The sequence below is a fragment of the Somniosus microcephalus genome, chromosome 12 (assembly GCF_052327205.1).
Source record: "Somniosus microcephalus isolate GS21.2 chromosome 12, FLI_Smic_1.0, whole genome shotgun sequence".
In the NCBI taxonomy this organism is placed as follows: domain Eukaryota; kingdom Metazoa; phylum Chordata; class Chondrichthyes; order Squaliformes; family Somniosidae; genus Somniosus; species Somniosus microcephalus.
Genome location: NC_140998.1, coordinates 204,550,420 through 204,567,109, shown reverse-complemented (window position 1 = coordinate 204,567,109; position 16,690 = coordinate 204,550,420). Strand labels below are relative to the sequence as shown.

Genomic DNA, 16,690 nt, shown 5'->3' with positions numbered 1-16,690 from the left:
CATCCTGTAATGTGGACCTCTGTTGTCTCATCAAGTCTTCTTCTTTCTCGCTTTACTGAACAGTTTGATTACCTTCCCTTTTCAATTCTGATTAATTCTTCACCCAAAATGTTCACTGATATCTTCATCCAAAAGATAGCGACTGACCTGTTTTTCCTTTTCAACAGTTCCTGGTGTTCTGCAAGGCTTTGGTTGCCCGGAATGTTCAGGAGCTCTGATCTCACTGCCGCGGTTGCTGTGCCCCTCCTCTTGTATGCTTCAGAAAAAGCCGGTGTATTAAATATATTTCCTGTGTGGAGAAGTCCAATTAGTAAGAATAGAACGCTCAACATATTGTAATGGGAGAGCGCCAGAAAAATAAGCAATTTGCTCAGGAAAGTGTAACGGATTTCAGATTTAGAATTGTGCTGTCCACACTGCACGAGTCTCATCGGAGGTGCTTTACTGAGATCTATAAGGTAAGGTAGCGATTGTTCACTAACCCCTGCCTGGTAGCAGTGATACGGTCCTCTTATCTTCCAACTAATCTGAACTTATTCTGCTTCTTAATCTGATTCCAAATGTGCCTAGTTTGAAGCTGGACTGTGTTTGAATGAGGTTCCCGTTTGTATCCAGGGTTTGATCACATTGGTCAATTGGCAGGGATGTGTTCCCGTGGATAAAAATATCCACGTTGTTCCCAGCAGCTTTGACACTCCAATCTGAAAGCTCACGTCACACCTCACAGTTCTTGCATTAAAGTCAGAAACTTCATAAACTCGTCATTGTAGCAACTGGGATCTCAATGAGTTAATTTCAGCAGATTTCATCTCTCTGCAGTGTCAGTATAAACAATGACGTCACTTCTAAAAGTGGTACTTTACCCACTTCAAGCTGTTTACTGTAAAACTCCTTTGTATCTTTTGACATTTCAGGTATGTGTTGTGCCCCCGAACTACTGTAGGTGATCAACCCACACGTCTGTAGACAACGGCTACAGGACTAACCACAGCTTCATTCTTCAAACATTCACAGTTCAAGGGCTGATAAATAGCTCAGTGTCTGGGAGTTGTGTGTCGGGGCGCCTATAGCTGGTGGAGAGGCTATTTTAGATATTGCAATCTAAAGTGCCACCGCCTGTCCTGTAACTGTGCAGATGATGAGAAGGCTGGGTGCATTTCTGCTCGGGGTTAATCAACATTGGCTGGGCCTCAACATATCCTGTAACTGAGGGCCGATCACTGATCCACCCTGTCATATTCCAAGTGGCCTAGATTTCCAGCAGTTTAGATCACCAGCATTTGATGAGTGGCGCAAGCTGTGTGGGCTACCGCGGTTCCCAATGATTGGTGGGTGGCGAACTGATGACCTCCTAATACTCTGATTCGATTCGCTACGACCTCCAGCCTATTACCGGAGAATGGAATGCAGAAATGTGACTTCTCTGTGATAAAATCAATTTCTGTTATTTTGACATCGTGTACCGCCTCCAGTCATGAAGAATATCATATTTATCACCATTCTGATGTTTAGCGAAGGTAAAATATTCATATTTAATAATTAATGTCAGAAGCGATCTCCATTTTATGGGAAATTAAACAATTCATTGTTTGTGGAGATAGTACATGTTTAGTTGATAACTTACAAATTCCCGATTTGCGCATTCAACGTATATTTTTTTTGAAACGTTATCTTGTATTTTATAAGATTGATTTAATATTTACTCTTTGATTTATCGGCTTTCAATGGAATACTTATTGGAATTTGAATGGTTTCATTGAAAAGTTTTAATTGATGTACTAATGAATATGTTGGTGGGGTTTTTAAAGGTTAAATTAATAGTATTTAACTTGACGGCCAGGGTACGTTTTAATTGCTATATCATTGCGTAATTCAATGAGTGTTTATTTTCTATTTTTTCACCAGTTGTCCACAGTTCACGATGGTCTGTGAAGGTGCCGTGGAATGTGTCGGCGGTGAGCGGGTCATGTGCAGAGATCCCGTGTACATTTGATTATCCCGCCTACGGCCACAGTCCGCAGGGTATGTGGTTAAAGGGGGGTCGGAAACCTGGTAGCTCAGCGGCCTCGATTATCTATGATTCCCGGGATTCAGACAATGTGCCCTTGAACTATAGAGGGCGAGCGCAATTCACTGGCGACTTTGGAAAGAAACAATGTTCCTTAAGGTTAAAGGATATCAGGAAGATCGATGAAGGTGTTTATTATTTCAAACTGAAGATCATCAACGCCCAGAATAATATAGAAGGATATTCTACTGAAGCTAAGGTCACTCTTTCTATTTTATGTAAGATTTTTTGATTTGTTCATTTTGTAATTTATATTTCATCTCGCCAGTGCCATTTAATTTTAACATGAAATGGAAAGATTTCGTGTTACTCTTGGCCCATATCACAGGCTACACCGCAGGACTGGTCCATTGAATAATTCCGAGGTGTGTGTTATATTTTGACTTGAACTGAAATGGGGCGCTGGCTTTCATAGTAACTTACAGAAGCTTCCCACAATCAACATCCTGGGGGTCAACATTGACCAGAAACCTAACTGGACCAGCCACATAAATACTGTGGCAAAAAGAGCAGGTCAGAGGCTAGCTATTCTGTGGCGAGTGTCTCACCTCCTGACTCCCCAAATCCTTACCCCTATCAACAAGGCACAATTCAGGAGTGTGAGGCAATACTCTCCACTTGCCTGGATGAGTGCAGCTCCAACAACACTCAAGAAGCTCGACACCATCCAGGTCAAAGCAGCTTGCTTGATTGGCAGCCCATCCACCACCTTAAACATTCACTACCTCCACCACCGGCGTACTGTGGCTGCAATGTGTACCATCGACATGATGCACTGCAGCAACTAACCAAGGCTTCTTCAATAGCTTCTCCCAAACCCGCGACCTCTTCCACCTAGAAGGACGAGGGCAGCAGGCGCATGGGAACACCACCACCTCCAAGTTCCCCTCCTCGTCACACACCACCCTGAATTGGAAATATATCGCCAAACCTTCATCGTCACTGGGTCAAAATCATGGAACTCACTCCCTAACAGCACTGTGGGGGTACCTTCACCACACGGACTGCAGCGGTTCTCAAGGGAATTTCGGGATGGGCAATAAATGCTGGCCTTCTCAGCGATGCTCATATTCCGTGAATGAATAAAAGTAAAGACCGGTGTGTCAAAATCCAATTCCTCAAGGATATGGAAAAATAAATCAAGATTTGTACTTCTAATGGACAGGTCAGAGGACATGGTCAATACATAGGAGGGATTTCTTCAATCAGATCATTTACAGGCCCACATATCATTGGGTCATTTTTCAAAGTCTTTTGGCAGAATCAACTTGCACACTATTGGCAATTTTTAAAAATAAAATCTACGGTAACGCGAATGTCCTTCTCTACTTACAGATAAACCACGGATATCAGTCTCTGGGGAATTGATTTCAGGAAAGCCAGCACACCTGATCTGCTCAGTCACCCACAGTTGCCCGTCCACCAACCTTGAACTGATGTGGACCCATGACAAAGTTGTACCTCAATTTGTGCCAGAGATTACAACTTCAAAAGAACAAATTAAAAGTTTCGAGTATTCCCAGTATGTTTCCTCCACTTTCAACTTCAACCCATCACCGCACCATCATGGAAAGAAGCTGGGATGTAAACTTATAGTCGACGGTGCCACAGCTACTGAAGAAGAAACTCTTACACTGGATGTTAAACGTAAGTGCTTGCTCTATGCTACAATCAAACAACATGTTGATGAACCTATTCAATAGATGTCTTTTTTGCTGAATGTAAAGATAGCTCGCCTGGATAATCAAGTAACCGAAGTGACTATCTACTATTTCTTGTAATCACATTATTTGACATTTACCCCACAACATGGAGTAATATTGGTCGCTCGAAGGGTGTGGTTTATCTGAAATGTTATTTCAAAGGCTCCCAATGTCCAATGACGTTTCAGGCACAGAGTAACTGAAACATACAGACCAGGGGGAGTCCATTCATGGTCTTAGCAATCTTACATACATATATATGATATACGGCACAGAAAGAGGCCATTCGGCCCAACAAGTCCATGCCGGTGTTTACTCTCCACTCGAGCCTCCTCCCCTCTTTCCTCATCTAAATCTATCAGCTTAACCCTCTATTCCCTTCTCCCTCATGTGCTTGTCCACCTTCCCCTTAAATGCATCTATACTATCTGCCTCAACCTCTCCCTGTGGTAGTGAGTTCCACGTTCTCACCACTCTCTGGGTAAATACGTTTCTTCTGAATTCCTTCTTGGATTTCTTGGTGACTATCTTAAATTGATGGCCTCTAGTTATGCTCTTCCACACAAGTTGAAACATTCTCTCTGTAAGCCTTTCATAATTTTAAAGACCTCTATTAATTCATGCCACAGCCTTCTTTTTTCAAGAGTAAACAGACCCAGCCTGTTCATCCTTTCCTGATATGTATACCCCCACATTTCTGGCATCATCCTTGTAAACCTTCTCTGCACCCTCTCCAGTGCCTCTATATCCTTTTTATAATATGGCGACCAGAACTGTGTGCAGTTCTCTAAGTGTAGTCTAACCAAGGTTCGATACAGGTTTAGCATAACTTCCCTACTTTTCAATTCCACCCAACTCGGAATAAACCCTAGTGCTTGGTTTGCTTTTTTTATGGTCTTGATAACCTGTGGCACAATTTAGCTGGGCCGTTGTTTGGAATTCTACAATTGGCCTCAGCACCCCTGTGTAAGAGATGGGAAAGTCCACCCTACTTATTCTGGGACGAATGGCCACTTGGTTGATATACCGGAGGAATAGAACCTTATACGGGAAAACATACTACTCTTCAAATACTTGAAGATAAGAGGGGAAAGAATGCTTATTTTTAAATAAGCTTAAGATCTAGTGCATAAGTCATGAGCTTCATTTTGAATACATAGTTTACAAAATAACCACCATATCTTACTTTAATATTCTTCTTTAGTTGTCACATATATTGTTTTATTTTCCTCATCCGCACTGATAACCACATTTAGAATCAATGGCCTCATCTCTTCCAGCTGGCCCACAAAAACCAGCCATCAATTCCTCTACAGCAGCAGTGGAAGGGAGCTCTTTATTATTATACTGCACGGCCCGGGGGAACATACTGGGCAACTTAACGTTGTTCCGAAATGGTGAAATGATCAGCAGGTCTTCCACCGGTGAACTGAAGCAGATATTCCACAACATTAGTTCTGAAGATAACGGTGAATATTGGTGCGTGGCTGACAATCACTTGGGCAAAGCGAACAGCTCCACACTGATTTCTGTACAATGTAAGTGCTGTGTCAACCTATCAAATGTATATTGGGACATCAGCCCGTCTTAAAGTTTTCACACAACTGTCTCAAAATCCGTCAGTAATATCCCCTGAAATGTCAGTAAAAGAAGGGGTGTTGAACCAAATTCATTGAGTAAAAGACAGTGTTAAAAACCACCTGGAGACCCCAATACACAACTCCAGGTCGAATATATTTCTGATTGGTTAAAACCAACTGAATGAATATGTGGGATGTGCAACGCCAGAATTTCCGTAGGGCAGACTGAATCCAGCGGCCCCGAAGTGTAGGAACGTTATAGTCCACCACAAAGGTAGAAATTTATAGAATTAAATAAAGACAAAAACTGAGCAGAAGTTATTGAGGTGTTTACCAGAATTGACATGTTGGACGAGTTGGTCGGGTTGATTTACAAGATTTTAACTCGGGAATTCTCACAATATCAGAATATAGGAACATATGAATTAGCATCAGAAGTTGGCAATTTGGCTCCTCCAGCCATCTCCGCCATTCAATAAGATCATGGCTGATCTTCGACCTCAAGTTCACTTTCCCGCACGATCTCCATATCCCAAGAATCCCCTAGAGTCCAAAAATCTAACTGTATCAGCCTGAATGTACTCAATGACTGAACATTATCAACACTTTGGGGTAGAGAATTCCAAAGATTCACAACCCTCTGAGTGAAGAAATTCCTCCTCACCTCAGTCTTAAATGGCCGACCCTTTATGCTGAGACGGTGACACCGAATTCTGGATCTGCAGCCAGGGGAAACAGCCTCTCAGCATCTACCCTGTCAATCCCCCTCAGAATCTCATATGTTTCAACGAGATCATCTCTCATTCTTCTAAACTCCAGCGAATATAGGCCCAATCTGCTGAATCTCTCCTCAAAGGACAACTGTCTCATTGCACATGTTGTTCCACGAAATATATGGTTCAATTGACTGCTCATTGGCTTGATGCAATTTTATACATGAGCTTTTGCCTTGCTAGAAACTAGGCGACAGGAATGTCTGATGAAGTATTAAATGAATGTAACATTGAATGGTCCAAATCAAACTCGTTATGTGCATTGATCTCTCTGCTTAATCTAAATGCCGAAATTGGTTCCATTTATACACTCCACACTGCTTGATGGAAACTATCTCAATTTGACTTCTCTTTTTTTAGATAAACCCACGATGGAATCAGGCCCGAATTGCACCAGTTCTGACAGTGGGATTCATTGTACCTGCAGTGTCAGAGCCAGCCCCTCAGCAAACATCACCTGGGACATCAATGGGAGAAACATCGCTGCGAACAGTTCAGATATCAATATCCTCTCCTCGGCGTTGAATAGTCACCTGGTGCAGAGCTCCATGACACTGACTCACCCAACTGGAACTGGACACCAGATCTCGTGTTTTGGAGTAAACGAACATGGCTTTACTGTCGGAACATACGAGCTCCAATCTGGAGGTAAATACTAAACTTTCCTGTAATATAAGTACTGTGGACGGTTTGGTCCATCACTTGTTAGTGGCTAAATGAACGGTGGCAAATGACAGTGTCATTCGACAGCTGCATGCCAAATCCATTGGTAATTTAATTCTGAATCCATGGATATTTTAAATAGTGTATGGTCTGGCCAACAAATTATTGAAAGTTGCGATGGGAATAGTGAATGCATTTTAAATCTGTCTCTCATTTCCGGATTTGTTTAGTGTCGCCTTGTTTTTGTCACGTTTGGAAGGGATTAGTATAAAGCAGTAGAGGTAGCGTGCAATCGTTAATAAAACAGAACGTTCTGAATGAATTGAACGCTGTATGATGTCAGGTGTCCTCTCACTCTAATGGTAGCCGGCAGCAGTCTATCATTTAATTGAACATTGCACAATTTTAGTCTCGTTTCCTGATGAAGGATAAATTTGCCTTGGAGGCGGTGCAACAATGGTTCACTAGATTGATTCCTGGGGTGAGAGGGCTGTCCTATGATGAGAGATTGAATAGATTGGCCCTATACCTTCAGGAGATTAGAAGAATGGGGGGTGATCTCATTGAAACATATAAGATTCTGAAGGGGATTGACAGGTTAGATGCTGAGAGGTTGTTTCCCCTGGCAGGAGTTTCTAGAACTAGCGTGCATAGTCTCAGGATAAAGCGTTTAAGACTGAGATGAGGAGGAATTTCTTCACTCAGAGGGTTGTGAATCTTTGGAATTCTCTACCCCAGACAGTTGTGGATGCTCAGTCATTGAGTATATTCAAGGCTGAGATCGATAGATTTTTGGACTGCAGAAGAATTACGGGATATGGGGATCGGGCGGGAAATTGGAGTTGAAGTCGATGATCAGCCATCATCTTATTGAATGGCGGAGCAGGCTCGAGGGGCCGTAGGGCCGACTCCTGCTCTTATTCCATATGTTCTTTTGTTCTCATGAACGTGCTAGTTTTGAACGCTTAGTTCAGCTTTTTCACCTCGCTCAACAAACACATTTTACAGCTATATCAGATTGCCCTTCGGATGATTGTATTGGAGGTATGCTTAGAAGATAACATGGGATAATCCTGAAAATTGAATAGAACATTCGGGATAATTGAAAGAGCAGATGTTAGATTGAATTGAAGTATTGGACAACAGGCGGACAGATCCAGGTATGCAGCGAGGATATAGGCAGGCTCTCAGAGTTGTACCTGGATACATATATTGAGCCAAATCATTAATCACATGCGTTCACTGTGGATGGTCCCATGCCTTTCAAACACCGTATTGTATGAAGAGGAGTCGCTAGTTCTTTAAGGCCCGATTTTGCAAAACATCTCAGTTACAATCATAGATATTTAGTGCACACAAGGAGGCCATTCGGCCAGTCGTGTCTGCGGCGGCTGAGAAGAGGTATCCAGCCCAAACCCACTTTTCAGTTATTGGTCTGTACCCTTGCAGGCTACGGTGTTCCAAGAGCATATCCAAGTACTTTTTAAATGCAATTAGGGTTTCTACCTCTATCACCCTTTCAGAGAGTGCGTTCCAGTAACCCACCACCGTATGGGTGAAATAGATTCCACTCAATTCCCCCCTAATCCTTCTACAATTACTTTAAACCTGTGCCTCTGGTTATTGACCTCTCATCTAAGGGAAATAGATCAATCCTATCCACTCTCTCTCGGTTCCACGTAATTTTCTTCACCAAAAAGTTGCATTAAATGATTCAACACGTGTTACCAATGCTGAGATGTGTATAGGGGATTGTTTATTTACATTTTATTATCTTGATTTCTTATGCACTTAACATGTAGGAAAGCAAACTTAAGACAATTATTTAAATTTACACAGGGGAGATATCCATTGCTGAATTTCAGTTTCAGTCTTTGGAAGGAGACATCAGTTCAAATGATGCCCTCTCAGTGCTCCGTGAACATTCCCCATTAAATGAATAAAACACCCTAAGGATTTGTAGGGAAATAGATTCGGGGTAATTTCCAAATAGTGCATCTTCTGATTGCCTGGTCAGGGTCCTGCCTTTTTAGGAATGGATAGAAATAATGAGACTCTTACTTTTAAGATGAGAATTTCTAGGAAACTTGCCTACACAAGCTGATAAAATTATCCTAATACCACGATGTAATATTATAGCAATAGTAAACTGCAAAGTCTTTTTGAATATTGCAGGAACATTTCCCTGGGATATTGTTATCTCAGTACTAGCAGCCGCCGGAGTTATCCTGCTGATCCTGATCGTGGTGAAGATATGGAGGTACTTCTGGCTCATAGTTAGTTAAATTCTTGTGTCAATCACAGATTTAATAGGGGCCATAGCATCAGAAGTTCGGCCTCTCAGAAACTATTGTATCACATAATTAACCCATGAGAGCATTGACCCTGAAACTCAGCTACGATTTGTGAAGGGGAAGATTAAAGAGGTCAAGTGCTTCTGTGGCGCAAGTAGGGAAGTGTTAAAGGCTGATCTGCCCTTGGCCACTCTATGGCCAGTCTATTGGCGGCCTATGGTCGGCCTATCGCTTCTCCCAACACTAATAGTAGACCAGAATATTTGTTCTCTTGTCCCCAGTAGCTTTCGCTTCCATGTCCAATGCTTTTGGGTTCAAGCCTCAAAACAGAACATGAGCACCACATCTAGGCTGCTATTATGCTGGAGTGCAGCATTGTTGGAGATGCCGTCTTTCCAGACATTTAATCTGGAACACCATCTTCCTGCGGATGTGAAAGATCCCACGATAATATTGGAGGAAGTGTATTGAAGTTCTCCCTGTGTCACGGCAAGCATATATCTGCAATCAATCCAGGGAAGATAATTAACTCTTCATTTGTCTTATTGCTGTTTGTGGGTTATTGTTCTGTTCAAAATGGCTTCCATGTTTGCTTAGAAAACTAGTTTCAAATAATAATCCATTGTCTATGGAGTGCTTTGGAAACATCCTGAGGTAAAGTCACTCTATAACTGCAATTTCATTCTTCTGGATTTGGCCTTTAACAGCCAACCAACAGCTTGCCTTCCTATAGCACCTTGTAGGAACAGTTGCAAGGGCTTCAGAAGGGAACATAAGTCGGACACCAATTCAGAGAAGCTGATGTAATGAGCAGTAATTTAAATCTTGTTCAGAGAGGTTGGTTTTAAGGTGGTCCTTAATGGAGAAGGTGGACGTGGAGACGCGGTGGTGTCCAAGGAGATAATTCCAGGGTGTGTGTGCTGAGTGATGGAAGGCACGGCCACCAATGGAGGGTGATCGAAAGGGGGAACAAGAGGCTGGAATTAGAACATCGCAGATTTCGAAGCGCTGGCGGGTGTTGTAGGGCCAGATGGCATTACAGAAGCAGTGGGGGCCATTGATAGTTTTATTAAAATATGAATCTCTTCAATGGTAAGAAAGTAAAGAAATGAAGACTTGCATTTCTATAGCGCCTTGCACTGCCTCAGCACGTCTCAAAGTGCTTTATAGCCAATGAAGTACTTTTGAAGTGTAGTCACTGTTGTAATGTAGGAAATGCGGCAGCTAATTTGTGCACAGCAAGCTCCCACAAACAGCAATGAGATAATGACCAGATAATCTGTTGATAGAGGGATAAGTATTGGCCAGGACACTGGAGAGGAGTCCCCTGCTCTTCTTCGAAATAGTGCCATGGGATCTATTACGTCCGCCCTAGAAAGCACACTGAACCTCGGTCTAACGTCTCATTCGAATGAAGGCTCCTCCGACGGTGCAGCATTCCTTCATTACTGCAGTGGAGGCTCAGCCTGGATTTTTGTGCTCAAGTCCCTGGAGCGGGACTTTGAACCACAAACTACTTGACTCAGTGGCGAAAGTGCTCCCCACTGATCCATGGCTGAAAAGCTACCAACGGGCAGCTGTTAGCAGGAACTCAGAATATATTTTTACATTAGTTGTTAGGGTGTAAGAGAAAAACAACGGTATTTGCAGAAACGTGTTATTCTTATATATCACTCTTCTGAAGCTGTTTAGTTTCTTCCAAAGCTACTGTCAGAATTTTTCAATTGAATAAAGGCAGGTTGTTGAATACTATCAACAAAGTAACTGGAAGCAATTGAATTTAAATAAATCGACAATTCGAAAGAAGCAGCTAATTTAAATATATTTTAAATAATCACAGAAGATTCTGTGTTTCGAAAGGCAGACTAACGAAATGTTGGTGGTCAGAGGGGTCTGGGTGTCCTTGCACACGAATGAATGAAAGTTAACATGCATATACAGCAAGCAATTAGGAAAGCAATAGTATGTTGGCCTTTATTACAAGAGGATTTGAGTATAAGAGCAAAGACTTCTACTTCAATTGTATAGGGCCATGGTGAGACCACACCTGGAGTATTGTATACAGTTTTGGTCTCCTTACCTAAGGAAGGATGTCCTTGCCATAGAGGGAATGCAACGAAGGTTCACCAGACTGGTTCCTGGGATGGGGGGATTGTCCAATGAGGAGAGATTGAGCAGAATAGGCCTATATTCTCCAGAGGTTAGAAGAATGAGAGTTGATCACATTGAAACATAGAAAATTCTTCCAGGGCTTGACAGGGTGGATACAGAAAGGTTGTTTCCCCTGGCTAGAGAGTCTAGAACCAGGGGTCACAGTCTCGGAATAAGGGGTCGGCCATTTAGGACTGAGATGAGGAAAAATTTCTTCAATCAGATGGTGATGAATCTTTGGAATTCTCTACTCCAGAGGGCTGTGGATGCTCAATTGTTGAGTATATTCAAAACTGAGATCGATAGATTTTTGAATATTAAGGGAATCAAGGGATATGGGGATAGTGCAGGAAAGTGGAGATGAGGAAGAAGATCAGCCATGATATTATTGAATGGTGGAGCAGGCTCGAGGGGCAAAATGGCCTCCTCCTGCTCCTATTTCTTATGTTCTTATGTTCTTATGTTTCTTATATTGTCTTTCCTCAGGCCTATGCCTGAGAACAACCTCAGACTGGGCAGCAAGTGTATCTCAATCAAGTCCAACAGTCCTGTTTGAGTGAAGCTGGTTTTTAAATGGGCAACTTCCCAGAACAGCATCAGAAAAAAACAATAACATGCTAAATTTGAAGACAAATTAACTCCTTTTAGTCAATGGAATGAAAAAACAGAATTCAGGTTTTCAAACTGATTGAAAAAGGAAATTCTTTTCTTTCTCAGTTGATAACTCCAATGGTCCAGAATTAAACTATGCAATATGAGGAATGAATGTGTTACCGCACTTTCTGGAAGTCCTGTGTGTAATTATAAAATTTAGGAAGGATTTTGCATTAAACTCTTCCGTCTGCTCTTTAGACAGTTTGTCAAACCAATGTGTGCAAATCGTGTATATTTAACAAGGTGTGAACACACTACATGAAACACTTGTCTGCTACTTAATAGGTTGTTTATTAAGGTGTGGAGCTCATGCCTGCCATTCAAACACCGTCTAAGCAAACAGCAACTCTCCCCCGTCTGATACTTACTCGGTGTGCAGGCACTTTAGAAAACTCCTCTATTTGCTCATCAAACTTAATGTGCGGAATTCCTGTGTCCGTTATTTGAGTAGGTGCGAAAAATTGTCTACAATTGTCATGGATCACTGTGCTGGCTGATCATTCCTCCCAGTGCGGACTGCACCATATCATTTTCAGCTCCATTAGATAGGGAGAAATCTTCATTTAGAAATTTGGAAGTGTAAGGATAGAAAAGTAACGGGAATCAAATCCTGTCTAAGCTAATCAGGAAATGTCAGACAAACAAATCACTGATGATTACATAGGATTACATTACATAGGATGTACGGCACAGAAACAGGCCATTCGGCCCAACCAGTCCATGCTGGTGTTTATGCTCCACTCGAGCTTCCTCCCTTCTTCCCTCATCTAAATCTATCAGTGTAACCCTCTATTCCCTTCTCCCTCATATGTTTCTCCAGACTCCCCTTAAATGCATCTTTACTATTCGCTTCAACCATTCCCTGTGGTAGCGAGTTGCACATTCTCACCACTCTCTGGATAAAGAAGTTTCTCCTGAATTCCCCATTGGATTTCTTGCTAAATATCTTATATTGATGGCCTCTAGTTATGCCGTTCCCCACAAGTGGAAACTTTATCTCTGTATCCACTCTATCAAAATATTTCATAATTTTACAGACATCTATTAAGTCACCCCTCAGCCTTCTTTTTTCAAGAGAAAAGAGACCCAGCCTGTTCATCCCTTCCTGATATGTGTACCCTCGCATTTCTGGTATCATCATTGTAAATCTTCTCTGCACACTCTCCAGTGCCTTTATATCCTTTTTATAATACTGTGGCCAGAACTGCACGCAGTACTCCAAGTGCGGTCTAACCAAGATTCGAAGCCGGTTTAGTATAACTTCCGTACTTTTCAATTCTATTCCGCTGGAAATAAACCCTAGTGCTTGGTTTGCTTTTTCATGGCCTTGCTAACCTGTGTCGCAACTTTTAGTGATTTGGGTATTTGTACTCCGAGATCCCTTTGTTCTTCTACCTCACCGAGAGTCGCACCCTCCAAGTGATAAGTGACCTCCCTATTCTTCCTACCACAATGTAATACCTCATATTTGTTTGTGTTGAACTTCATTTTCCAATTACTCGCCCATTCTGTGAGTTTATTAATGTGCTCCTGTAATTTGTTGCAGTCCTCCTCAGTGTTGACTACCCACACCCCCCCCCCATTTGGTGTCATCAGCAAATTTAGAAATAGTTTTTGAATCCAAAAACACAGACACTGTAAGATTTATTACATTTAATTATAATCTGTTGTGAGATGCACCTTATTTTTAATTTTTAACACTCAGGAAGAAGACAAAAGTTACCACTGGTGTCGCCCTAACCAACAATGATTCGGTGAGTTACTCTGTGGTGTAGAACCCAATTAACACCGAGGTAAGTGAGGGCAAGGCAACTGCCCAGCATCCGATGGAGTTACCCCTGACTGATAATGGCATTGCTTTTACCCAGAGTGAGTCACATTAGCCGTGCAGTTCAACGGGTTAACAGTTGTTCTAGAAAACGGATTGCCTGTGTCTTTAACGGGTGGAATGAATACCTCATTCTACAAACAGAAAGTGAAGCGCTGGTAATGTACTGGTAAATACATCTTGCATTTTCTCTGTAGTGGATTTCTATTGAATTCAAAGTGGGCCTAAGAGTATCGATTGCCCGTGTCACTGCCTATATTAATCAGAGTAATATTTACACTCACCTCACCCATGGCAGTACCTCCGGTGGTTTAAATTATCAACAAGATCACATAGTATGAGAGGTTTGAGAGGCTCAATTAGAATGTTATTTATCTGGGATTATCTACATTGTCCTCCCTAGATTTTATGGCGCTAGTTTACCGAGGGCCGGCAACATTCCATGCGAGGGGCCTAGGTGAGCAATAAGCTCGCATGTCCAAGCCCGGAATGATTTTAAATCCGGGGTCATGAATCAATATCCAGCCCCAACTCCCACCAAAACCCGATTGAAATCATTAGCTATAATAAAAAATCAAAATGCTGGAAATATTCAGCAGATCAGGTAGCATCTTTCGAGAGGGAGAAACAGAGGTAACGGCCGAGAAATTCGTGTCGGGGGCTTCCCGTGTGTGCAAGCCCCCGACTTGCACTTACCCAGCGTGCCGACCGCTGAGTTGCGGGCCCGCGTTTGATTCCGATCCTGGGCCTCCTCCAACTGCCGGCGCGCAGTTCTTGCGTATCCCAGGGGCGCAGTTAGTTCGATGTATCCCCCTGGGTCCACGTGGGCCATGGAGAGCCAATGGTTTGCAGGGAATGCTTCAATCATAAGTATGACAGGAAGAGCTGTCAAACCTATAAATAGTATAAGCCCCAAAATATCACTAAAACTTCACATAAATTAAAAAGAAAACATCACATTTTTAAAATAACTATAAATTATGTAAAATAACTATTTTAAACAATAATTTAAATTTTTGAAAAAATTAATTACATTTTCTAACGGGGCTAAAAATAAACTAACCTTTCTTTAAAGTATTTTAAAATAATAAACCTGTGGAAATAAAATTAATTTTAATTAATTCACCAATTACCTTGTTAAAAGCAGGCCTTGCACCTGCTTTTTATAAGAGTAACTCCTGGAGACGTATCCTCCTGGAAAAACCTGGAAAAAAATGTAAGTTCGATGCGTGCACACTGCCTCTCCGGCGCACGTGTTCCACCTCTGAACCCCTTCTTTCAAGGGAACGGAAGTTCCGGTTTCCCATGCAGGTGCAGAGCATGCATGAAACCGGCACTTCCATTGGGCCTATGGGTGAGAATCCCGTGCGTACTCACCCATGGAGACCCGAATTTCTGGGTCAACGTTTCAGGTCGATCACCTTTTGTCAGAAGTAGAAAAGGTTAGAAATCTACCAGATTTTAAGCATGTACAGAGACAGAGAAAGAGGGAGGGGAGGAAAGACGAAAAGGGAAGGTCTGTGATAGGTTGGAAGGCAGGAGAGATTATATGACAAAAGGGATGATGGTGCGAGGCAAAAGGGGATGGTAATGGGACAAGTAATGGAGCATAAGTTGGGTCGAGAGGAGGTGTAAATGGCAACAACAGAATCCTCACCAACAACTGCTGTCTAAAAAATTGGAGGCATTGGCCATGATCTGAAATTGTCGAACTCAATGTTGAGTCCAGAAGGCTGTAAAGTGCCTAATCGAAAGATGAGGTGCAGTTCCTCGAGTTTCCATTGAGCTTCATTGGAACAGTGTAGGAGGCCGAGGACAGGGAGGTGAGGGTGGGGGTGGAGCGGAGAATTATACTCAGGCTGCCCCCCAGGAACTGCCCCCAGCAGTCGGGTAAGTGTTGAGGAGGGGGAGTAATATCGGCGCAGTGCTACTCGGGGCCAGGGGAAGCCCAATGTTTACTTTTACAGGCAGAAGGAGCTGAATAGGACAATTCGAATGGTGGCAGATACGTAATAAAGTGGGTTATCCTGGAACAGTACCCACACTCTCACCCGGTTCAGTAGCTCCACAACTAATACACTACTTACTCTTACAGAGACAAGACAAGTGTGGAAACACTGGTGGGAGAGGGGATACATCAAACTGGTCAGCTCAAAGTGAAGAGGTCCTGTATGCAGCTGTCAGTGTCAGCAAGCAAGAGCGATATCTCCAGAAGGAGGAGCCCTGTGAATATGCCGCAATTAAATTTAAATGAAATCCAGCTGGATTCACGCCATTCTGACAGATGGAACCCATCAATATCAACAAGACTGGTGTAATGACTTAGAATAGGAATTTCACATTGCAGGAAGAGCTGTGTGAACGGACATCTATAACAGATTAATTGCTATGATTTCAATTCTCTTTGTGGGAAGATTTGATTTCCAAACCCAAAGGTGTTTCTAGGGCAAGCCTATGTCTGAACTTGAGCAGGAAGCACTCAATGTAACTTTAAACTATTTTATCTGCTTTAATAAAACAACAATTTTCTTAATTCGAAAGTGTTTTCTTTTCAGACCTCGCCCTAATGTCTTGTTAAATACCCCTGTGGGACAGCGTTTAATCTATAAGCGGCTGGGTTAGGTTTGCAGCCTCGCCCAGCCCAGTGTAATAAACGCTCACCTTAATGTCAACATCGATCAGATTCATTCAGGACAACTTTCATAAATAGTTTTCATCTGCATTCTGTTGAAGGGAAGGAATTATAATGGGTGGGTCTGGGAGTTAGGCAAATAGCTATATTAAGTACTTCAGCTCCGGATTCATGTGTACAATGATTTAATCATTAGCGAGGTGGACGGTGGCAACAACAGTGTTTATTTCTAAACTTATTTCATTGAGAGGCTTTCTTGGCCAGTTCGAGGGCAGCTTAAGGGAAACAATCTCTCAGCATTTACCCTGTCAGTCCCCCTCAGAATCTTGTATGTTTCAATGAGA

General features: G+C 42.4%; 1 protein-coding gene across 1 annotated transcript; it reads left to right on the top strand.

The window, feature by feature from the left end:
• The first annotated feature begins 338 nt into the window (after positions 1-338).
• LOC147109951 (sialic acid-binding Ig-like lectin 14) lies at positions 339-16,235 on the top strand. Its single transcript, XM_086002437.1, has 9 exons — positions 339-458; positions 915-939; positions 1,906-2,286; positions 3,404-3,715; positions 5,052-5,309; positions 6,485-6,772; positions 8,963-9,047; positions 13,592-13,640; positions 15,810-16,235. Exons 1-9 carry the CDS (start codon positions 339-341, stop codon positions 15,966-15,968), a joined length of 1,677 nt encoding a protein of 558 aa, XP_085858563.1. The 3' UTR covers positions 15,969-16,235.
• Positions 16,236-16,690: the final 455 nt, after the last annotated feature.

What these genes read in the sequence shown, in the direction of transcription:
- LOC147109951 (XM_086002437.1), top strand. Translation starts at nt 339, where the DNA reads ATGGGAGAGCGCCAGAAAAATAAGCAATTTGCTCAGGAAAGTGTAACG. An exon ending in CACACTGATTTCTGTACAAT is followed by an intron (nt 5,310 to 6,484) that starts GTAAGTGCTGTG and finishes CTCTTTTTTTAG; the next exon opens with ATAAACCCACGATGGAATCA. An exon ending in ATCGTGGTGAAGATATGGAG is followed by an intron (nt 9,048 to 13,591) that starts GTACTTCTGGCT and finishes TTTAACACTCAG; the next exon opens with GAAGAAGACAAAAGTTACCA.